Raw genomic sequence first — 25,357 nt, 5'->3', positions numbered from 1 at the left:
GAGCTCTGAGAGTCTCAGCCTTCATAACTGTACAATGGGTAGAGTGATATGAAGAGCTGCTGGGGAATCTAATCAATCAAAGAAGTAAAGCAGTTGGCTTTACTTGTGCTGGCCTAGCTAGTTAGTGAATGTGCATGGGGTGGATGAATGAACATCCTTTCTTGACCTCTCTGTCCCTTTCTCTACCTAGAGACCAGCTTGGGTGTGGAGACATCAACAGTTAAAAGATATACTTTGTTCACGCTTAATACAGAATGAAGACGGCCAACTCAGAGATAGTTCTTGGGATTTCCAGGCAAAGGGTTCCAATGGTGTTAGAAGTTGGCACTTTCCATAGGGAATGTGGGAGGTGGAAGCTCCTGGAACATGAAGGCTGGAGCCAAATTGCCGGTGCAGGCAGGGGGTCAGGGATGCCAAGAACCACCCCAACCTGCCCCTCTGAAACACAACCAGTATCCTCTGAAATGCAGAGCAGTCCGGGGGTCAGTGCACAGCCTCAAACGACAGTTGCTGCCTCCTGGGCTGGCTTGATGACCCTGACCTGGCCCCTGAGCTCCCACTGCCCCATGCTCAATCAACCATGTACCGTGGCATCCTTGCCCCTGGAGGGAGGACTACAGGGATCCCAGGTGGCTGCAAAAGGGGAGACTGTGGAAGTTCTCCAAAATGCCAGCTCAGAAGAGCAGAGTTAAAAGAACATGTATGCCCTTTATGGAGAAACGGCCACCCAAATGTCACGAAGCGCCACCCTGCCCAGGCTTTTAAATATAGCAGTGTCCTTTCTGGATGTCTTGAGGAGTGTGACTTGAGACAGGCCCACGAGAGCCTCAGCTGGACACTCAGGGCACCACTCTGTCTGCTGCCCCATTTGTGCAGCTGGGGCCACAATGTAACTTCCAGTCGTGGTTCTCAGCTGCCACTCAGCTTCATGAAATAGGCTGATTCCATTCCCAGTCCCTCTCACTTCTTTGTGGCTCTGGGCAGCTGAGCCTTTGTTTCCACATCTCAGGGGTATGGTAAGGGTTGCAGGTGAAACGCATTAAAATTGCTTAGCTCACAGGCTGGCAAACAGACAATGCTTAGTAGATGTTGATTCTACTGCTATTAATTATTATGATCTTCAGTGTGTCATATTATGACACTATGCACTATGCGGAGATAAGCCCCAGCCCCGGCTGATGGGTCCTAGAGTAAGAGAGACAGAAAAGGAAAAGGAAAAGGGCAGAAAGCAAGCAGCATTTTGGAGAGAGTCAAGGAGGGAGTGGTTTGTGCTGTCGGGCACTGCTGAGAGGAGGGCTTCAAGGAGGAAGCACTGGCTCACAAAGGTAGAGCAGGCCGAGCAGGTCACTGATCTCCAGAGAAGGGAGAAGTGTTGTGTGCCAAGGTGGGAGGTGAGAAACAGCCTAGCCTGGTGTAATCAGATACTCACTGCCCTTCCCTCCAAGTGTGAAGTTGCAAACAGGGGGTCCGTGGTCCAAATCCCCTCACATACCTGGTTTTGTTCAGGTTTAAAAACAGTTCATTCTTAGGCGACATTTAAAAATCAGGATATTTTTACATAAAATTTGAGATTTCTAGCTTGTCTGGAAAAACTAGAAAATGCAGCCACAGTAGGCTTACACTTCTGAACAGCAAGACCATAAAACACCGCCCCCACGAAAGAATAGCGACTACTTATTGAGTACTTAAAGTGTGCCAGACGCTGTTCTTAGTGCTTTACACACATACCCACAAAGTCTAAAAATCCTCCTAAAAGCCATATAGGGCAGGTGCAGTGATGTGCTAGCAAAGGTTTAACAACCAGTTATCTGCTAGGGAAAAAAAAAAAGGCCCTGCTTTGTAGTGTTTGCCAATTTCTGTGGCATAAATATTCCCACCATGGCAGATTTCAAGCTACTTTACTGACCAAAGGAGTGCACTGTATGATGAGCCTCTCCAACACATCAGTGGTAGGTGAAGTTATTGTCCCTAGATGAGGAAACAGAGGCACACAGAGGACAAGAGACTGGCCCAAGGTCACACAGCTAGGAGAGTGGGCAGAGCAGGGATTTGGAGAAAGGCAACCTGACTTCCAAGTTGGTGCTTTCATTCTCCATTACTCACCACAAGACCAGACCTCTCCAGTCTGCTCGAGCTGGGCACAGGCCACTCCTTAGGTGGCACACAGAGCCCAGGCTTGCCTCATTCTCCACTCCTGTCACCTTAGCTGTGCCTGCATTGCTCATCCAGCTCACCTGCAGGGCCCCTGCGTCCCTGCTTATCTCCCTGCTTTGGGGTGTGAAATGGCACCCTGCTCCCAGCTTCTCCCCCTACTCTACTGGGAACATCATCAGGTACCTGGACACAAACAGAAGGCACCTGGGGTGGTGGATGACCAGCTTCTTTTCCTCTATCCCAACCCCGGCCCCTAGCACAAAATGCCAGTGCAAACCTTTTAGTTCAAATGCTCTCTCCATTGTTTCGCTCATTCTCTTTGCCAGGAGCACTAACAACATCAATTTAATGGAAGCAATTTTTCTGTTCCCCTCTTTGCCTCCCACTACCCCATATGACAAAACTTCGAAACATCATGATTCATAGGGGGAAAAATAGAAAAACAGTTCACCTTAGGTTAGAAATGCGAAAGTTGCTGTAATCCCCTGTACTCTGTTGGGAGAAGGTGCTTCCATTTATCAGGGGAAGGGGGCTCAGATGGGGAACCCCATCTTCTTTGCTGTTTTCTCAAAGACAGGCAGCCCTTGCAAAGCCCCCAACAACTCTCATCCTCCCAGCTGAGAGCCCAGGATGGCAGCAAATGAGGAAAAGGCTTATGTTTGGTGGGAAACGTGGAAATAATCAAGTGAGAGTAGATTCATGTAAATAATTTAATTACCTTGCACAGCTATGAAATCTCTTGGTTTCCGCTTCCATTATTAATGATGAATGTTAACTATCAGAGGACATTGGCTGAGGTTTCCTGACATACTGGGGGAAGGGCTTTAGGTGTCCCCAGGCAGTCATACCAGGCTTGTCACTGATCAAACTGGTCCCAGCCTCCAGCTGGCCCCTACCCCCATCCTGGGATTGACTGGGAGGTACCTTATGTACCTTGTGATGGAAGCACCCAGGACCACGTATGAACATGCTTATAAAAAACATAGAACCTGAATGTGATCAAGTCTCTAGTCCAACTGCCCATGCACAGCAAACACAGGGGAAAGAGGAGCAAATTAGATCACACCATGAAGACACAATCAGAAAAATCTCAGCTGGAGGTGAGGGGACTTCTCAAGGTCCCACAGCTAGTGGTTCAGCTGGGATGTGAATCCAAGCCCTGAGCACAGCACTCTCCTGAGACCATAGGAAGGGCTAGGACAAGTGAGCTGGGCTTCCCAGAGGGTGGAACAGGGAATCAGAAGAGCCCAGAAGAGAGAAGGGCACTTCTGCTACAAGGGGCAAGGTCCCTCATCCTGTTCTTTCTCTAGGCCAGTCTCAAATTCAAACCCCTGAGATAATGAGGATCGCTGGCCTTGCTTGAGACCAGTGTTGGACACTGGTGCAATGAATTGTGATCAGGGAAGGTCTTCAGGAAAAATGGTCCAGTGACTTCCACATGTGAGTAGCCAGAGAAAGGTGGGGGATGGAAAGCAGAAGAATTGTGACCAACTTGTCCCACTTTGCCTGAGGCTTTCTCGGTTTTAGCCTAAAAAGCTTTGCATCTCAAGACCGTCCCAGCTTTACAACCCCATAGTTCTGCATTCTAGACCAACCAGGACAGTTGGGTTGCCATCCTTAGGAGGCACATCAACCAATCCCAATGTGTGGGCCCGTTAGGAGTCCTGATGCGGACCAAAACAAAATTTAAAACATGGAGGGGCCAAACAGGGACACTGAAGCACTGCCTGGATATTAGGAGATAGTGAGACTACTGTTAAGAAACAAGTAACCAGGGATCCCTGGGTGGCACAGGGGTTTGGCGCCTGCCTTTGGCACAGGTTGCGATCCTGGAGCCTCGGGATCGAATCCCACGTCGGGCTCCCAGTGCATGGAGCCTGCTTCTCCCTCTGCCTATGTCTCTGCCTCTCTCTCTCTCTCTCTCTCTGTGTGACTATCATAAATAACTAAAAAAATTAAAAAAAAGAAACAAGTAACCATGTGTGGTAGGCATGTTAACTAGACTTAATCGTGGTGCTCACTTAGCAAGAGAGGCACATAGCACACCTGAAACTAATACAAAGCTGTATGTCAATTACGTCTCAATTAAACAAAAAGAAAACTCAACAAACTCTAAGTATCTGCAGGAACTGGACTGACTCCAGTACGTGAAGGGGTAAGAGGAGAGAGAGGTAAGCAGTGGGGAGCATAAATGGATGGAACTGCTAAGGGGGTGGAAGAGGCCCGATGGCCGGCTTGCTGGTCTATGATCTTTCTTCTTTCCCGGAGATGGGCCACAGCCACTGTTCTGTACTAAGGCATCTTCCTTCCCACAACTAACTGCACGGGGGGCTGACACTGGTCTCAAGGTAGGTTAATGACCATCATCCCTGGAGTCTGAATTTGAGACTGGTTGATTTTGATTTGTCTGGGTTGTTAGCTTCAGTGACTGTGAGGTGAAGCCAGACGCTCAGATGGCTGTTATGGGGGCCACCTTCTATCTATCATGTGTGAGAAAGTTGGCCTAGGGAGAGGGCAGGATGAGGGCTCTCACCCCTTGCAGAAGTACCCTGCTCGCTTCTGGGCTCTTCTGGTTCCTCATTCACCTTCTGGGAAGTCCAGGTGCATTTTCTCTGGCGCCCTCCTATGGTCTCAGGAGAGTGCTGTGCTCACATGCTTGGTTTCAAATCCCAGCTCCACCACTAGCTGAGGAACTTTGGGCAAGTCACCTCAATTTGGTGAGGCTCAGTTTCTTCAGTAAAATGGGGGAGAATGCCAATTCTTCCTTCATGGGACTGCTATGAGGATTAAATGGCACAACTGTGTATCTGACGTACGTATCTGATGCCCTATAAATATCATCACAGCTAACCCAGTAATAAATTCTTTTTTGTGGAGGCTAGCTTGAGTGGATGTTTATTTTTTGCAATCCAAGGTTTTCTCTTAAAATGGGCCTCCACTGACACCTCCCACTCCAAGGCTTGGGTGGGGCTGGGATTCTCCTTCCTTTCCCTCCCTCACGAAGGCCTGGGACAGAACCTAGACTGAGACAGAACACAGGCGGAGGTATTGGATTGCTCCTGATGGCCCAGGAAGTTCCGGTGTTGCCATTCCCCCACCCCACTCATTACAAAAAGCAACAGGCGAGGCAAACAGATGGCAGAGATGGCTTTTTTCCTCTCCTCCTAAATAACAAGGTGAAAAAAAAAAGGAAAGGAGATGAACAGATTTCTACCATCTAGATCAAAGAGAAATGGCCATTTTCACGGGTAAGCTTCACTTAGATACTGTCCCTGTGCCCAGGCATGTGATCTCCTGGGGTGGGACTGGGAAGGGTCTGGCTTGCTATTGCCTATCGATGTATCATTAATTTCTTTTTGTTTCCTCCTATGGTGTACATCCGACTCAAGGTGAGAGAACGCAACTGGGCTGCGACTTCTCAGATTGATAGATTGCATTTCTGTGCTGGGTCCGTTTCATGCTTGGTGACTTTGCAGCAAAGCAATTATCACTGTGGAATGCATAATGGCCTAATTAATAACTAATGTCAGGTTGGCCTGTGAGCCATGATTATACCTTGGCAAGCTAACTTTTTTTTTTGTTTAAACATTCCAAGAGAAAAATATTATTATAATTGACTGGTTAAATTGTCAAAGTGTCCCTACCTCGTGGACACGGGGTACAGTAGGAAGCACATAAAGCCTGGAATAAAGAGAGGTGTTCTGCTGCCAACTGGCTAAGTAACCTTGCTCAGCATCTCAGTATCTCTGCACTTGAGTGTCTGCACCTGTAAATAGAGCCACTTTTCTGGAACTGAATGGGATACTTCTGTGTATATATATTTTATATATACGCTATATTCCCCAACGAATGGAACACAGTAGATGCTTAATGAATAATGGTTAAAGGACTTTGGAGCCAGACTGCCTGGGTGCAATCCTGTTTCTGCCCCTATGAGCTGTGTGACCTTACCTAACTTTTCTGTGCTTCATTCATCTCATTTGCAAAATTTTGAAAATAACATCTGCCATAAGGTGGTCATAGGAATAATGAACTGGTATCTGTAAAGTGCTTAGAATGCTGCCTGGAACATGAAAACCACCATAGCCATGTTTGCCAATATTACTATATGTCAACATTTATGTAATACATATTTATGCAGCACCCATTGTGTGTCAGGCTCTGTGTGGGACCTAGGAACACTACTGTCTACAAAGTGCTCCCTCTTTCCTTTGGTTAAGTGGGAGGGACAAGCATTATTTGAATAATTAGACAAATATATAATTGTAAACTATGCTAAATATTGTGAAGGATGTCATGAGTTTATCTAACAGGGGAGCTTGATTAAATTTGGGAGGTCCCAGAACCCCTCTTGAGAAAGTGACATTTGAACAGCAATCTGAAAGACGTGTAGGCATTAGGTTAGTGGTTCTCAGCAATTGTGACCTTCAAGGGACGCTGTCTGGAGACATTTTTGGCTGTCCAGCTGAGGAGAGAGGTAATTCTGGCATCTAGTGGGTGGAGGCCAGGGATGCTACTCAATATCCTACAATGCACTGGAGGGCACTCACAACACAGAATTGTCTGGTCTAAAATGTCAAATGTGCTGAGGTTGAAAATCCCTGCATTAAGGTGACAAAATCAGTGGAGAGAGCATCAAGCAGAGGGAAGAGGAGGTGCAAAGGCTCTGAGGTGGGGAGAGCATATGTTCAAGAAAGTGCATAAAGGATGCAAAGAGAGAAGGCTGGGCAGAAGGCCTCATTGGTCAGAGGTCTGGATTTCATTTCAGGTTCCAGTGGAAGTAACTAGAGAATTTTAAGTAGAGAGGCATGCCATGTCTGCCTTCTGAAGAGCTCACCTGGGCTGCTGGCAGAGAGCACTGGATAAATTAATTTGGAAAACAATGGGGCTGGATTCTGTGCTACCTAATTTTCAGGAGAGGCAGAGATGTCAAAAATCCCATCCCTGCCCATTGAAAGAGCCTCGTCCAGAGGGGATGGCAAAAAGGCCCAAGGGACACAGGTGAAGACAGGGACCTGGAGGACCAGGAAGTCTCACAGTCAAGGTCACATTTGGGTGGAGCCTTGAAGGACAAGTAGGGATTTGCTGGGAGCTTATGGAGGAAAAGCATTCTGGGAGAAGGGAACAGAATGTGCAAAGGCTCAGAAACTCCGTACAATAGGTCTCTGTCCAAGATAACTTGGGAGTCAAGCTGTCTGGAGATGGGGATGAACACAATGACCTTTCTTTGTCTTGGATTCTGGAAAGTTTTTGCTGTTTTTAGAAGGCAATGTGTTTCTTTGGCAATTATTTGTTATTTATCTTTGTAATTATTACAGGAAAGAAAATTAAAGCAGAGAGAGATTTTAAAAATCTTTTTAAGACTCAAAGATGCTAGGCAAGTGCAGATCAGGATTTGAATCCAGGTCTCACACAATTAAGTAGAACATAAAATAAATAAAATCTTGTGGGCATTTCTCTTGAACCAATGTCAGTCAGGCTGCAGCCTCTAAGTGTTTGGCTTCTTGGAGATTCTGTCCCGGTCTCACTTCAGGGCATAGGGTTAAGAGCTGGGCCTGCCACCCCTTAGGGCCCAAAGTAGGGTCTCTCAGGCAAATAAATGGAAGCTCCTGGGATGTTCACTTAATCTCCTAGCTGTTTGGCCTTCATGCTTCAGTTTGCTCATCTCTACAATAGGCACAAAAAACCCCCCCCATATCCCAGAAGGTTGCAGCAATGATGTTAAAGGCCAACACTTATAGAGGATCTAGAAGAATGCCTGGCATATACTGAGCACATAGGAGGGTTTGGGTGTGGCTATTACTATTAGTAATAGTATTAGTAATAGTATCCTCAGAGCATGCAGTGTGAGGAACCTGCTGGTTCAGCATCTGCCCTTTCTTAACCTAGTTTTTGGTTTGACTCAAGAGGAAAAACGATGGTGATAACAGGGACCGTTCCTTGAACGCCTACTATGTGCTAGGTATAATCTTATGGAATTCTCCAACAATAACCCTATTAGGGAGGGACAATATTATCCTTGTTTTCCAGATGGAGATGAGGCTCAGTGAGGGCAGGTAACCTGCTCAAGGTTACACAGCTGCTGAGAGGCAGGGTGTCCAAACCCACTGGGATTGCTTTCCCGAAACCAGCTATGCCTCTGCCTCTTCTACTGGTGGTGCCATGCCCTGTTGCCCTCTGGAGCCTGAGACCCAGGCCCTGTGTCCCCCTGTACTACATCAAGTCTGGGCCCCACTTCCAAGCTCTTCACACTAGCCTTGTCTTTGTCATCCTCTGATCCCGCCACAGGCCAGGTCACCATTATTGCTGTATGTCTCAAATGCTCCAGCTTTTGACTCGAGTCAACCTTCTCCACCCCACATACCTCAAGAGGAGTCTTTCCAGAGAAGGCTTCTGGTGCTGCTGTCCTCATACACCAAAAGAGACTCTGGGCACTTCCTCTGCTCATGAGACTAAGCGCAGGCTTAGCCTGGCACTCAGGGCTCCTCTGTTGTAACCGAATGTCTTTCCTAGCCTCATTCTCTCCTCCAATCCCCATGGATTGTAGCTCCAGGGAGGTTTAGGGCACTGCTCACTAAACAGCCACTGAGGAATAATTATTCTTCATTTTAAGCTTTCTGTGTGCTATACAGTTAGCTAAGCACTCCACACCCACGACCATCATTTAATCCTCATGACAAACCTATACTGTAGTCACCAATTTATTGATGAGGAAACTAAAGCCTGGAACAAGGGGAAGTGACAGGCTTGAGATAACGTCTCCAGTGATCAAACTGGGGCTCGAACCTGGGTCTGCCTGGTGCTGAGGCCTGTGCCTTACCACCACACCTCATTCCCTTCTCTGTGTTCTACGCTATTCATCTTCCTAACCTGAGTGCAACTTCACCTCCTCTGGGCAGTCTTCCCTATTGCCTGCCTACAACATAATCACTTTCTCCATGGCAGATAGGACAGTTTCCTCACTTTTGCTTTCTTTTCTAGTGGACTGTCAGTGTGGGCTCCTGAGAGGTGGCGAGGCCTTCTTGTTGGACAGAGTTCATTTCTTCCATTAGCCAGCCCAGCCCAGAGCAGGATACATAGTAGGAGCTTCATAACACCTGCCAAATTGTTAAAATCCTTCTTTGCTCTTGGCTTTGCTGCCTCCACCCTGGATTTGGCAGACCCTTGAATTCCATTTCTTATTCATCTGTCCAAAATGTACCAGTCCTACTGTGTACAAAGCTCTGTGTTCTGGGCCCCATCCTGTTCCCCAACAGCTAATGAGAGAGGTGCTTCATGAAGCATGTAGTCCACAGAGCAGCAGACAAGGTTATGCATTCACATAATCCTGAGTTTTTCTCCCCTTCTTGAGCACACAATGTTAAACTATATTTTCAATCTCCTTTGAAATTGGACATGGCCTTGTAGTTGAGTTCTGGTCAAGGGAATGTGGGCAAAAATGATGTGGCCAATTCCAGGTATGGACCTTAAGAACCTCCCAAGAGATCCACCATGTTTTCTTCCCCCCCTGTATCAACCAAATGAAGGGACACAGTGGAGGACAGAGCCAGAGGACAGGACATGCCTGGGTTCCTGAATGACTGCAGTGAACAGTCTCCTCCCCCATCAACCAGTACTAGATTGAGATGTGAGAAGTAAACTCCAGCTGTGTTCAAAATTGCTACAGGAATGAGCCTACTAGGACTCATGCTGACACACATGGGTTCAAATCCCAGCTCTTCTCATTGGTGGTTAGGTAATCTTGATGTCTCAACCTTTCTGAGTCTCAGTTTCCACCTTATAAAAGAAACAAAATCATCTCTATTTTAGAATTCCCTAGAATATGCCACAACATCTCAGATGTCAGACAACCAGCCTTGAGTGTGGCACCCAGAAAATGCTCAAGAAATGGCAATATCCTCCTGCCCTCTGGCTCCACCTCTGCCTCTCAGGGCAAGGTCTCTGCTTGGTCCTGAGACACAGGATTGGGCTAATCTTAATCTTTGCTGGTCCCCACTAATATTTGGTTTTATGTATTTTAATTAAGTGTTATTATTTTGTGTTTGTGTTGGGAATAATTTTATTATAGAGAGTTTTTAAACCTCAGGGAAGAAATAAATATAAGACCTTCGTCTGCTGCAGTATGGGCTCCAGGGCCAGGAGGAAGGAGAAACTTTAGGAAGTGGCCTTTGGGGGGTGAGGAGGCAATGGGTACCAGAGGATGAGCCTGGCTCAAGATGATGGTGTGCTTGGCAGGGTGGATCTGGGCATGGACAGAGCCCAGGGCATAGATAAGGCCTGGGGCCTCAGGATACCTCTCTCTCTGGCTTTTAGCTCCTGTAAGTCTCACTTCCCTCTCACCTCGGGGCATTTGCACATACTGTTCCTTTTACCTAGAATGTCATTCTGCCCTTCCTAGGATTTTAGCCAAATTCTAATGTTCCTACTCTTGCTTCAGTGCATTGGTCATTTTCTCCTGGAAGCCCTCCCTGACATCCCAGGATGCTCTCATAGATGCATGAAACTCCTGGTCACGGTCCCTGTTGCAGATGGTAATTATACTATATTTACTTGCTGTGTGAATGTATGTCTGTCTTTCCCCAGAAGGTCACCTCTGGGAGAGAAGAGACTGTCTTATTTGCACCTGTGCCTAGAACAGTGCCTGGCACACAGAAGGTGTTCTTGCAAATATATGCTGAGTAAATGAATGAATAAATCAATTCAATCTCTTCTACTCCATGTACACCTAAAAGCAGGGATCAGCAAACTTCTCCAGTAAAGGGCCAGATGGTAAATATTTTTGGTTTTGCAGGCCATACAGGTTCTGTTGCAACTACTGAACTCTGCTGTTAGGATAGGAAAGCAGCCATAGATGACACATAAATGAATGAGCATGGCTGTGTTCTTATAAAACTTTATGTATACAAACAGGCTTTGGCCCATTGTTTGCTGATCTTTGTTCTAAAGATCCCTCTTTGTCCTGTGTAACTCTGGTCTTACTTGGTACAAGGATTACTTTGGGTGGTATGGTGGGGGCTGACCTGTAGCAGCTTGCAAAGGCCAATTGTTAAATTTTCAGGAATTTTGCAAGCTGGCTGTTAAACACAGCCATTATTAAAAATTAAATCAAATGAACCTATAATTATAATAAATAATTTATATTAAAAATGAATGGATGAATCTTAAGGACATTATGCTGAATGAAATTAGCCAGCCACATAGAGACAACAACTATATGATTCCACTTATATGAATTACTCAGAGAAGCCAAAGGGAAACTCAGAAGTGGTTGCCAGGGGTGGGGAAGGGAGAATTCTTGTTTAATGGGTACAGAGTTTTAGTTTGGGAAGATGAAAAAAGTTCTGGAAATGGATGGTGGTGATGGTTGTTGCACAACAGTGTCACTGAACTTACACTTAAAAATGGTTAAGATGGTAAATTGTAAATTGTGTATTTTACCACAAAATTAAAAAAATAAAAGGAAATACATATTCAGCATTCATTACTTCCTAATTATTAGATTACATTTCACTACTCTCTGTGCTTTGAGCTTACTCACATCTATTATGTCTGTATGGTGAAATGCCATGTGCATCTCTTCCCAACTCCATGCTGGAAGAATTTATACCATGGAAAGTGGGAGATGATACAAATCAGTCCTTACCCCCTCACCTGTTGTTCAGCATTGGCCAGCATGCCGCTGGTTATTCCTTGTGTCTGTCTCCTCCACTAGATGGTGAGCTTCTTGGGCAGAGCTCCTCAAACATTTAAAATCACCAGCAGAAGCTTTAAAATCCTGATGCCCAAACCTCATGCCAGACCAAGAATGCCAGCCACTCTGGGGTGAGACCAGATATTGGCGTGTGTGTGTGTTTTTTTAAGATTTTATTTATCCATTCATGAGAGACACAGACTGAGAGAAGCAGGGACACAGGCAGAGGGAGAAGCAGGCTCCTTGCAGGGAGCCCAATGTGGGACTCAATCCTGGGACCCCAGGACCACACCCTGGGCCGAAGGCAGGTGCCAAACTGCTGAGCCACCCAGGGATCCCCTTGGTGTTTTTGTTTTTTAAGTCCTCAGGAGATTCCTCTGGGCAGCCAGGGTTGAAAGCCAGTGGGCTGGTCTAAGGTTGAACATCTCAAATTTCAACATGCCGAAAAATCACAAGAGAATCTTGTTCAACTAGAGATTCTGATTCAGGAGATTTTTTTTTTTTTTTTTTTTTTTTTTTTTTGATTCAGGAGATCTAAAGGAGGCGGGGGAGGCTGAGAATGCCTTTCTACTAAACTTCCAGGTTATGTGGACACTGCTGGCTGGCCAATGGACCACACTTTCAGTAGCACAGCCTTAGAATTAGAAGGAAGGATGCTGCCGATCAGAAAGGTTTCCTTTCTGCTTAGTGACCATGTGGCAGTCTATCTGTCTTTCCCTCCTACCTGCTCCCATCAACACAGTGGGAGTTATAAGAACCACTTTACAGAGCAGGAGACTGTGGCTGGTGAGGTGGCCTGCTCAAGGTCACACAGCCAAGGAGCAGTGGTGGGGCTTGGACCTGGTTTCTTAAGACCCCAAATCCAGTGCCTTTGCCTGGCTGCCTGACTGAGGCCATTCTGGGTATGGGGGTTGGTTGGACCTGAAACTGCATCCAGGCCTTTCCTTTTTCTGGCTGTGTGACCGCAGTTGGGTTTCTTACCCTCTCTGGGCCTCAGGGAGAGGTTGGCTGTGATACTGCATGCTTGCAGGCTTCTTGAGGAGCTCACCTCATGGAGGACACCCACATCCAAGAAGGTTCTTTCTCCAGGTCCTAAACTTAAGGATGACACTTCAGGGGCCCTGCCCTGGCAACAACCGTAGGGGGTCATGCAATTCAGCCCTCTTGGCTGTATCAGAGGGAAGGCAAGAGTGGGACCATTCTGGGTGCAACTGCATTTTGCCTTGGCAGCATTCAGCACGTCCATAATTAGTTAATGTGCTGCTGAAAGATTTCAGAATCAGAATCAGAATCATTCCCACAATCATGATCAGTGCTTAGCCTCTGACATGGCTCCCAGCCTTCTTTGCACTAATTGTTGCTTTTCTGTCTATAACTCATTTGATCCTCACACTTTCCTTATAAGGTAGGAGCTATTATGAGTCCCATTTACAGATGAAGAAACCAAGGCCCACAGAAAGAAAAATAACTTGTCCCAGTTATTAGGTCACACAATTAGTAAGTAGTACAGCAGGGATTTGAACCCAGGCTGTCTGGCTCCAGAACTGCTCCTAACCACTGTACTATACTGCCCTTCAAATAATTTATGCGCAAGAGGCAAATGTGCCATGTTCCCAGATGTACTCTGAGCTCCCAAGGGACAAAGGCCCTGTCTCTTGTTCCCTGCTGTGCCCCTAGGGCCCCAAACAGGGTCTGCCCATAGTAGAGACTCAAGAAATTAGTTTCTGAATGAGGGAACGAGTAGGTTGGTTTAATCTCTCCCATCCCACATCCTGGCCACATGGAAGTCAATCATAGCCATGATTGTCAGTGGCACTAAGGAACGTATGTCTATTTGTCTTTCCACTAGGCTATGAGTGCCATGAAGACACGAACAGAATCTGGGGTGCTCACTGCCATATCCCTAGAGACTGGCACATGCCCTCGTAAGCAGCAGGTGCTAAATAAATGTCTGCTGTAGAGTGAAGGTCTCAGTGGAACTGATAAGGGAACAGGGATGTGCATATATGTTCTAGGGGAACTGGCTGGAGAGCAACAACATGACGGTCCTGCCTCTGGGAGGTTTACCCAACATTAAGCTCTTTATCTGCATAGATCCTCCTAGCCTCCCTGGAAGCGAGGACTATTACCATCCCTATTTTATAGCCAGGGAAACTGAGGTTCACCGAAAACCCTGCCAAAGGACAGAGCTGGGATTTGAACCCAGGTCTGTGCAACTCTTGGCTTATATCATTTCTACTCCACCAAGGGCGCCTGATAACTAAGTAATTTGTGTTCACCTTCTCACTGTCAGCGCTTGGCACAGTTCCTGGCACACAGCAGGTGCTCAACTAGTTTTTGAACATGAATGAATACTGATGCTCACCACCTCAGCTCCAGCATGCGGTGGTGAACATCTTGTATCATCCTTGGCCCATAATAGATGCTCAGCAAACATCTACTGGATGGATGCATGAGTGACAGTGTGAATGGCCACACATCCCATGCTGGCATTGTGGGCTAGCTGTTGCAGTAGCTTCGGTTTTGCTCCCTGCCACCCCCAGGCAGACGTGAGTGCTAAGAGACACTTGGCTGACAGCGCCATAAGATGGATGTGCACCCAGCGGCCTCACCTCCCCACCGACTGGCCCTGCATGGCCTTCCATAATGCAGTCCATTAAAAGGCTTGTAAATTTTCATACACGAAGCCTACCATGGCGTCAGCATAGACTAATTGTTGTTAAATGTGCAAGAATGTTACCGCCACGCCGCTGGAGCGATCACTCTTCCCAGCCCGGCCCAGACGCCGACCCATTCCTCTGCAGGCGGAAAGCTTACAACGTTCGCACAAGGCCAAAAAGCAATTCGTGTCAAAAAGATCAATAATATAAAAATAAAGCATGAGAATTCTAGTTAAAGGGAATGTCATATAAATATGTGGTTCACGTCCATGATTCCAAGATTAAAAAAAATCAATCAATATCGTTCTTTAGATGATGTTATTTCTAATGAGAAATACCCGGAACAACTGCAAATAACTGCTTAACTGGGGGGAAAAAAGCATTAATAATTTACTTTATAAGGCATATGATACCGAATGAAAGAGGATCGCTGCTGGTTCTTAATTTGGTTGTAATGCAGCATGACAGGTTCAATGACGCTTTGGTGGGTTCTTAGTATTAAATTCAGAAAGATGTTCAGCTCGTTCTAAGTTTTACCCCAAGCTGGGCAGAGTAAAGCCAAAGGGGCAAGCCTCCTTACGGGGGGAGCCGAGGAGACCTGCACCATCAAGGTTATTAAGTCATCAAAGAGGAGAGAGTAAGGAATGCATATGCACATGTGCTAGCCGGAGGCAGTGGGAGGGAAAGAAGTCCTTCTCGTTTTATCTTGCAAGTGACACCCTGTTTACTGGGCAATCAGTATGTGCCAAGTTCTGGGCTGGATGTGCAGGCCTGGGTTTGAATCCCAGCTCCCTTTATGGGTCGGGCTTCCCTGGTGGGTACTACCTGAAAAAGCTCAGTGAGGTCACATCTGAAAGGCATGCATCTAGCTGAGCGATGAGGTCCTCCCCAGCCCAAACCACCTGCAAGTCTCCAAGTCTAGACCTCAATCTAGAATCTACATCTTCAGTGCTTCCTGCACCCCCAGGCCTCTTTTCAGTCCTTCAAACTGAGGTTTGCATCTTCCACCCTCTGCCCTGTTGGTGAAGAGCTGTGTGAGTTTAGGCAAGCAGCTAATCTCTCTGAGTCCCAATTGCTCACCTGTAGGCGGGAACAATACTGGCAGCACCTCTCTCACTGTGCTGCTCAGAGGTAGTGATGCGTGTGAGGCTTTGCTAAAGGCTCAATAAACTTTGCTGGCTGCTGAGCTTCAGTGACCTCACCTGAGAAATGGGTGAGATCAGAAGCCTACTCATGAGGCTTGTCGGAAGATAAACGTGATAAGCCAAGTCTCAGCTCATCTACTTGGAATGCTGACATATGTTCAAGGAACACACCTATGTGCTGGGCTTTGGTTTCTGGGGCTTTTCAAGTACCGACTCAATTAACTGTCACATCAATCAACCTCATAAGATTGGATGCTATTATTATCTCCACTTAAAAAACAAGAAAACTGAGGCCCAGAGAGGTTAAGTGACTTGCCCAGGGTCACAGCCAGGAATTAGAGAGCTAGGATGCAAACCAGTGCCAACCTGACTCCAGAGTCCACGCTTGCTCCCAGTGCTTGTCTTTTCCAGGGAGTTCTGCTGGTCAGTAAAGCCATTTCTTCCTGGTCTTACTGGCTGGACAGGACTACACACACCTAATGTCAGTTACAAAGCCTCACTTACAAAGGATGGTCAAGCCAGTGCTGGGAGCTTCTGAGAAAGGGTAGTTTGGGGAGCAACAGAATTATGAGAAAGATAGCTGGAAGAGTAAATAATGTAAAGGCAAAAAAGGGGGGGGGCCTTTAATTAAATTTTAGCTCAAAGAGAAGAACAGGAGTCCTGTGGGTACATGCAGAATAAGAGGTGAGCACAGGGACCAAATCACAACATGGCATGCAGGACAGGCTGCAGGACTGTGGCCCGGGCAGGAATAGATATGTCTGTCTCAGGTGATCTGGTTTCCATGAGGAAACCCTCTGTGTCTGTCTCAGGCAGCTCAGCTGCAGGAACACAGACTGACCTCCTCAGAATCTTGTCCTGGGTTAGGAACTCCTTCCCTACCCATGACTGCCTGGGAAGGAAACAGGGATACTCAGTATTTGGGGCTGGAACAGATGGTATAGAAGCCAATGAGGACTTCAGGTTTTGGGTACTGAATGGAGGTGGTGAGCAGGGGCTCAGATAAAGGGTTCAAGGGGTACAGTCTCCTCCTCTTAATCATCTCTGAAAGGCCAGGCACACCCTACCCCATGCCATCTGATTAGCAGTTGGAGGGATCCTATTGAAACCTGAGTCTGACCTGGTCTGCTCTAAATTTTCCTACGGCTTCCACCTAATTTGGAGTCACAGCCCATGTCCTTGAAGCAGCTGGAAGGCCTGAATGATCTGGCACCTGTGAAGATGACTTATGCTAAGTGTCATGCTGGAGGAGTGTAAGGGCTGTGCTGTGAAAGGTGGCAGGGGTGGGGAAATTGGTCAGGGAGGACTTCCTTATCCCCTGAGGATCTGACACTCAAAATGAGGCAAAGAGAACAGCAAATGCAAACACTCTGAGGCAAGGACAAGTGAGGCTGTCTGCTGGCTGAGGAGAGAGGCAGGGCAGGATCCAGATAGTGGTGGGGCCCCCTGGCCTGGGGGGTCTTCCCTAAGGGCTTTCATCATCCCACCACCCTCCTGGACCTGCATCCAAGCCTCCTCACTTCTCTCCCACCCCAGGTACGGACCTGGACACTGGATAGGTGTTGGCTATGTCCTCTGTGAGCTCTGGTTTCCTCATATGTAAAAGGGGGTAATCATAGAACTCTCCTTAATAGAGGTATTATGGAAAACACAGGACATAACCATTAGGAAGTGTGCAGCATATAGTAGATGTGAAAGAAAAATCACTTTGAAGACTTCTCTAACAAAGGCATGGCCCACCTTTAGTGCCAAGTCTGGCTGCTTACTGACAACAATGGGCAATGAGGCTTAGTGTCACCCAGACCAGGAGGTGGCACTGTGGACATCTATTGCTGTGTAATCAGTTGCCCCAAAATGGAGTGGCCCAAAGCAATTACTTCTTATTATCTCTCATGCTTCTGTGGGTTGACGGGGCTCAGCCAGGCAGTTCTCTTGTCATTTCTTAGGCAGTCACAGCCAGGTGGCAGCTATGACTGCAGTCACCTGATGGCTTGACTGGGCTGGATGGCCAGTATGGCTCCTTGACTTGTGCCTGGTGCCTTGGTGCTCCCAGCCCCTCTCCTTCATATGGAGTCTCATCCTCCAGGACCCATCCATACAGGTTGGGCTTCTCACAGCAGGGTGGTCTCAGGGTACTCACACTTCTTACATGAAGGTTGCACTGGAAGAGGCAGGAGACAGAACCGCCAGTCTGTTGAAGGCCTTCATCTGGTACTGGCAGAGGGTCACTTCTACCACATTCTACTGGTTGGAGTGGACACTGGCCCAGATTCAAAGAATGGAGACACAAGCTCCATTTCTTGATGGGGGAATGCCAGACACAATGCAGTTATGCAGGGGATGAGAGGTATTGTGTGGCCACAGTGGGGATGGGTGTGATTGTGACACTCAGCAAAGCAGCAAAAGCTCTGGGAGCAACCAAGAGGCCTCCTATGAGCTCTTGACATGAGTGGACATTATTTCAATCACAGGGACTAGACTCCTAGTTACATTCCTTAAGGGCACGGATGGTGTCACCATCCTTGGACCTTCCATAGCTTTTACCTGGAGCCTGGCACATAGTAGATGCTCCACAAGTATTTGTTAAGTGGCCCTGCAAGGCACCAAGTAGAAAGGAGGCCTTTCTGGGGCTGGCACAAATACTTGACCTCCCCCACATCAAGAAGCATCTAGTAGACTACCAGGTTGTGACCTTCACTATGTCCAGCAACTAGAACACCACCTGGTATGCGGTAGGGCTTCTGTAAAAGTTTGTTGATTGAATAAGTGATTGCAGGGATTCAACAGATGATGAATATGTCTCTCATAAGGGGCACCTTGGTCTCCTCTCTAAGCTCCTATAAGGGAGTCATGCCGCACAAACTCCCTTGAACCCTGAGAGGACAGAGAAAGACCATCTTGGCTCCATGCCACCAAAGACAGCTACCATGATGAAAACAAATGACTGGCCAGCCACTTGATAGATGATCTCACTGAACCTCATGCTATGACGAAACAGTGGCTCAGAGACATGAAGTCACCTGCCAAAGTCACATAAGCCTGTCAGTGTTTGGGTGGGACTCAGACCCTGGGTGTCTGACCCTGGGTGGTCAGAGAAGGCATCAGCCCCTTTGGTTTCCAAACTGCAGTGTATTCAGCCAAAGGGTTTTCCATCATGCAGGCCACATCCTCTTCCTGGTGGAAGAAGAAGGAAGCAGAGAGAAAAAAAATATTCTTGCCATGGCCCTGCTGTCTTGTCTTCGTGACTGGGCCAGTACACACACTCCTTAGAAAAGTTTCACCTCTGGTTTAGCATCATAAAACTTTTAATTTAGATGTTTTCATCTCTCTCTCCAAGTAAAAATAAGTTTAAAATAATGACTGTAATAAATGAAGGTAATTAATTGTAGTTTGTTCCTTTACTGTCTAGTCAGCTTAATTTTACCTTTTCAACTAATAATGAGAAAATAATTTTTGTGCTCGGAGGGTTAATGATATGTAACTGCGAGAGCTGCTAATTGCATGTTGCAATCCATCCATCAACAACCCCATCTGTGCGACTTGATTATGTTTGCTAAATTATTGCTTTGAATTATCTTTCATAAAGCAACTTTTGTAATTAGCGGGGCTTTCGTCTTGCTCTTTTCTCTGCGCGCAAGGATATTCAAACTTTGGCCATTTCAAGCTGTCTCCATTAAGCCACCTTCTCTGGTTGTCTTTGTTTCCCTGAGCAGGGGGAATCAAGACTGTCCTTTAAGCAATCAAGGCAGAGAGAAAAACCTTCCTTGATTCACAGCAGGGCAAATTCACTTCCTCTCCACACCCCTCCCACCAGGACAGACTCGAGCGCGTGCATGCACGCGTGCGTGTGCATGTGCGTGCGCGCGCGTGCACACACACAGACACACACACACAAGAAGAGAAACAAAAAAAAGGCCCACCCATATATAGAATGAGAAGATAAAAAGGATGCCCAGATTCTTTATATACCAGAGCTGGTGGAGTGAAATTAAGGAATGAACTTGAACGTGTTATATTTCAACAAGAGGCCCACACTGGGGAAGAAGGAATGACGGGTACGATATTCAGCCCTGGCGTTTTATGGGCTACTTTATGTGACTTAAGACGGTGTTTGCCTCAGGGAATATTCCTGGGAGGTGATTAATGCCCACTTGGGAATCTTCAGCTCTGAGCCCGAGCCTGGTGGATTGCGAGAGGGAAGTGGCATAAAGGATGAACCCTCATTAAAAAAATTAAAATGAAAATCAAATTTGGATTATAAACGGCTTGTGCGTGAGCAGTTTGTTCTGGATGAAGAAGATGCTTTTTATTAACACCTTTCTTTGGTAGCGTTTCTCCCCGGAGGCACAGGGAGGGACATGGCGGCCTCGATGGATTAGTCAATAGATCATGAAGAAAGCAGGGGTTTCAGGAATAAAACTCCAGACAAATGTAGTGTTTTTGGTACATTAAAGGGATGATGGAAAGCCCCCTTAAGAAAACTGACGAAGTTCTTTGGAGATCCTCAGCTATTAAAACACTGTGAATTCGACATGCCACATGGATTTGGAAATGAAAATTTAGCTTCGTCTTCCCTTTCCGACCCACTAAAACTTTCTCTCCCTTGGTGAGTTACTGAGTACCCCCTGTGTGCCAGACACTGTGTCAACTGCCTCCACCCTTAGTTCTTTGAATCCTTACTGTTAACTTCATTTGCCAGAGAAGGAAAGCTGCATGCAGCTTAGAGAGGTTAAGGAACCTCTCCCCAGCCACCCAGCTAGGCAGGCAGCAGGGCTGAGACTCAGGCCATGTCTTAGTCTGATGTGCACGTGCTTTTTGCACACTGCACTGGGATATTCTCTGGATCATCACTCAAATGTAATGTTGAACTCTTTCTCCTATTGAAAAAATGATGTAAGTCACACCTGTTCCCTTCAGGGATAGAAAGCCCCCTTCTTTTGGAGAAAAGCCTTGAACATCTACTTAGGAAAGAGGCAGATTCCAGCCCAAGCATAGCAGAGGCCAAATAAACCTGTACTGGAGGAGACTGATAACAGGAATAATAAAATAACTAGGACTTATAAGGCAACATTCTAAGCACTCTATGGGTATGACTTTGTTCTTCCTCAGTCACGATTCTATGAAGGTTTACTTATTACTCAGTTTTATAAATAAGGAGGTAAAGGCATAGAGAGGTTAAGGAACTTGCCTAAGATCAAACAGTGAGGAACTGGCAGAGGCAGGATTCAAACCCAGGTTGGCTCCAGAGTCCGTTCTTTAACACTTGGAAGCTCTCTGTGTGCCAGGCACTAGGTTAAACTCCTTCCTTGCATTATTTCTCAGTCCTTAAAACAACACAAAAAGACCAGGAGGGTCTTTCTTCCCTTAAACAGATAGGGAAACTGAGGCTCTAAGTTGCTAAGACAAGCCCAGTCCATATTGTCCAAGCAAGGAAACAGCTGAGAAAGTGACGCTCGGCGTCTGTCTTTGGGCTGGGCAGAGGGATCAGCTGCCTGAGAGGGCTTGTATACTGAGAACCCCTCATGGGACCATTGTGCAGATGGGAGCCTCTTTTTTTAAAACCACAAAGCCATGACAACAAATTCCCAACATTATTGGTCTTTCTGGTTTGTTTCCTGGCCACCCACCCCTCCACTACCCCTTTCAGTTCAGGCACCTCACAACCAAATGAATCAATACCGGATGGCCCTATAAATAAATAAGCACATCAGTCAACTCAGTAATAAAATGAAGGGATGAAAAATATGGAAATCAGTGACATTTGTGTAAATCCAGTTATTGCTTATGTTAATATTGCCTCATGCGCTTACGCGGTTCCAAAGAGACAGATTTAAAGTAATGTGGCGCTTGGCGGACAACAGACGTAAAATGCATCTCCACCAGAGTGTTCGGAGAAGGGCCAATCCCTCCAAGGTCCTGCCCGAATCCAGGGGAGACAGAGAAGAGCCTCCCCACCCCCAGAAGATGGAACATTTGACAAAAGTCTTCCCCTTCCACCACCCTGCCTCAGCGGACCTCCATTCTCTTCCTAGCCTGCCTCCCTTGCCAGCAGGACCAGTGGACATTATCAGAATCCTGGTCATAAAGTCAAGCCAAGAGGAGAAATGGGAGAGGTACAGCCCCATGACAGGGCTCCAGGAAGGCAAGAGAAACAACTGGCTGGATACAGCTCAGCTGCTGCCCAAGGACAGAGGGCCTGATGGGTTTTCAGGAAAGAACATGAACAGTGTCAATTTTATACTCAGATGGTGGGACAGTAAATTTTAGGATGGGCTGGTAAGTGGCCTTATCTGCAAGATTGCCTTAGAGAATCAAAGCAGAGCAGAAGGCCTGGGAGAGCAAAGGTCACCAAGTTCAAACCTCTTAATTTTAAAAATGGGAAACCAAGCCTGTAGGTAAGGTGGTTTGTTCAAAGTCACAGATACGTATATAGCAAAGCTGGTGTATGGGCTGGACAGAGTCTAGGGAGAGGGAGATTTTTTTGGGATCAGACACTGGAATCCCATCAAATAGAACAGAGAACCCATCCTCATCACATCACTATTGGCTGATCTGGAAAAAATAGGGTAGAGTTTGCAATGGGGATAGGCAGGTTTCTCCCAAGCTTCTAGAGGCTGCTAACCCCCTCTGGCAACTCCAGGTGGGATAGGAGAGAGAACCAGGGAATGTTTTTGTGACATGCCAGGGCCTTGGGTCTTACCTCAGCTTGGAAGCTTTTTAATACAGGAGCCACCATCTCTCTGATTTCCTGAAAAAGAGATCAGCGAAGAGTTCACCCAGTGCCAGGTGGGATGCACCTGTTGTCCCCCCAGCTAGCTTTTCCCAAATGTGTCCCATGGGACGGGTGCTCCATGGGATTTCACTAGGGTTTCTCCTATATACACCTACACATAGACACACACACACACACACACACACACACACACACACACATGATGCCAGCCTAATAAGCCTGGGAAATAAAGTCCAACATCAAGTGTCTTCCCTGCAGGACTTTTTGGAGCCTTTACTATAATGCACTTTGGGGATTTCTGGAAGAGGGAGGAAGGAAAGAGTGTTTCCCAAATAGATCTGATCACGGAATACTCTTTTAGGCAAAGTACTCAAGCAACTGGTGGTGCATCATGTGACCCTTGCTGAAGAGGTGCCTTGACTCTCCACACAGCACCAGTCACCAAAGTCCCTTCATGAAAACCTTCTGTCCTTCAACCATTTGCTCAGGGATGACTCCTTCAGGTGGCCACCTCTGTCTGCTTTCCCATCCAACTGCCCCTCTTTGGCAAACATTCCATTTTGCATTTTAGCAACATCACTTCCATACTTGTCTCTCCTTCCTCTCCAGAAGGTGCCATGAGTGGTGCCCAGCTCAGAGGAGAGGTTCTGAAATGTTTGATGAATTCTACGGCAGTGGGCTATCTTCAGAAGGGAGCCTCCTATTTCTGGACCCTAGTTTCCTGCCTTTCACAAGGGCTCCCCTGGTTGGCTCCTATGAGTTCTCCCCAGCACACAAGACAGAGGTCTTTTAGAACCTAGTGTCACCAAGATTCCACCCTAAATGCTTCAGTTTCCTCTGAGACCCCTTGGTGACCCCATAAGTGCTGTTTGTCAGGGCCCATGAGAAACCCCTGTAGAAGGAGGAGTTGAGGGGGGCTCAAGAGTGTGGGGAGAGAAGGGACAGTAGAGAGAAGCTGGAAAGGAAGACATGGGCACAAGAATACATATGTTCAGGTAAAGAAAAAAATCCCTTAATTATGAGATAAGGTTGTTCTTCTGTCCCTGAAAATGATCCCTCTTCTGGGTCCTGGGTACCCCTCCTAATTTGTGTCCCCTAGGACTCCTTGGAGAGACATAGGGAATGCATGTGAATCTAGTGGATTTGATCACAAGGAACTATGGGTACATGGGCTGAGCCATGGAAAAGGAAATTTATGAAAACCTAGGTCCCAGCTTGTGAACTCAAATGCCCACAGAGGCCAGGGTTGGGGGCGGGTTGTGGACATGATGAAGGCAGGCAGGGAGGTCCCATGGCAATATTGGGAGAACCCAAGCACCATGTAATGGATGTAGCAGCTGCTCAGCTCCAGTTGGTGACTGCCATGTGGGCATGGAACCTCTGCGTGACCAGATCTACTAAAGAGTCACAAAAGATATTGGAAATCTGGGGTTTTGGGTAAAATCTTCTGAAATGCTAAATGTTGGTAACTTACTGTAAAACTTGAAAGACTTTGCAGACCAAATAAAACATATGAGTAGGTTAAACTTCTGGTCCAGGTTCAGGAAATGTTAGTGCCAAGAAGGGGCCTCAGAAGCCATCTCCTTAGTCCCCTGATTTTCCAAGGTCCTGAGAAGGGCTGGCTTGCTCAAGTCAGGCAGTGAATGAGTGGCTCAGCTGGAATTTGAATGCAGGTCAACAGACAACCCACATAAGTTGTATGCACAGTCCCATACTCAAGAGGACTCAAATCTGAGCGCCAAGGTTGAGAGGTGGGTGGCAGGGCTTTGGGCCAATACTGACCATTTCTAGAAGCCCCTTGTCCCGTGTGCTTTATCCCTGGGGGAGAAGCTGAGCATAGGCACCAGCGGGAGGTGATTTGGGCACCAGCCAGATGATGTTCTTAAATAAAACCTTGGCATGACTCTCCCAATCAGGAGAGACTAGTTCCAAAAATGAGAATTTTCAGAGGCGCGACTATAATAGGAATGGAAACTTATTCCTCCTAATTACATAATTGCATAATTATGCAGTATTAAAATTATGTAAGCCGAACTCAGAGGCTGAAAACCTGGCCTGGATTTCCCTCATCACCTGAGGGCTCCCATGTGACCTGGGGAGAAGGATGAGATGGAGGGTCTGTGATGACCAAAGAGGGCATGTAGAGCTGGGAAGATGTAGGGCTGCTTCATCTTTGCTTCCCACAGAATGGAGAGTCAGAGGCAAAGCTTTTGGTACCCTCTCTCTGGGCAGAGAATCAGTTTAAATACCAAACCATTCTCTGTTCTAAGAAGGAAACAAAGGATGCTCAGCATCACCTATGCCTTCTTAGTGCTGGGACTCAAGCCCAGGACTTGACTTGGCCTTTCTGAAGCTGCGATGTGGGAGACACTTGGATCTGGGATTCTCACTTCTTCTCCAAGGGCACCCTCCCTCAGCTCTCAAACCTAAGATCCCTTCCATACTTGCTCCATGGGCAAGTGCTAGCTATAGTCCACTTCCCTCTTTTGCTTTAAAGAACCGAAGATATTTATGACTTGTGGAGGATTTCATAGCTAGAAGACCTGACCCTTATATGCTCATGTAGCCTGATTCCTGGGTGGGCCTAACTCTTCTCCACCTTTCTGTGGTCCCCTCCTCCATCAGAAAGATGGCAACAGGACCCATGGATGATTCTAACAGGTAGAGTGGAATCAACATCTCCAAGTCTGATACTTCCAGAATGCCAGACACTACCTCACCCTCCTCTAAGATCCAGGCCACTTGAGTAGATTAGGACAGAGAGGTCAGCTATTAACCTCTGCTGACCAGAGAAGCATAGTTGGCTTTGGGGATAGTCAGGGACTCCATTTCCCATAGTGGCTCTGATGTGTCACATCCTTGATAACATCATATGGAATCAGAAGGCTTTATTTTTCTTATTTGTGTTTATCCATCTTTTTTTTTAACCTGAACAGCAACAGGGAGCCTGATAGAAAAAGTAAAGGAATTAATA

The 25,357-nt window shown here is 46.8% G+C and overlaps 1 protein-coding gene across 17 annotated transcripts in view; it reads right to left on the bottom strand.

Moving 5' to 3' along the window:
• Nucleotides 1–25,357, bottom strand: part of CUX2 (cut like homeobox 2) — a 285,094-nt gene that overhangs the window by 77,489 nt on the left and 182,248 nt on the right. For 15 of the 17 annotated variants that reach the window (XR_005379159.1, XM_038575085.1, XM_038575075.1 and 12 more), the window contains one exon: nt 22,351–22,398. Coding sequence is in view for 15 of the 17 variants with exons in the window: in XM_038575075.1 (XP_038431003.1) it covers nt 22,351–22,398 (48 nt within the window). In the remaining 2 variants the exon portion in view is untranslated. Of the gene's footprint in view, nt 1–22,350; nt 22,399–22,971; nt 23,085–25,357 lie in introns of those variants that run through there. The other 2 variants (XM_038575083.1, XM_038575084.1) reach the window with 2 other exon arrangements.

This window comes from Canis lupus, chromosome 26 (genome assembly GCF_011100685.1).
Source record: "Canis lupus familiaris isolate Mischka breed German Shepherd chromosome 26, alternate assembly UU_Cfam_GSD_1.0, whole genome shotgun sequence".
Taxonomy (NCBI): domain Eukaryota; kingdom Metazoa; phylum Chordata; class Mammalia; order Carnivora; family Canidae; genus Canis; species Canis lupus.
Note: the sequence above shows the minus strand (reverse complement) of the source record. Positions and strands in the feature narration are given on the sequence as shown.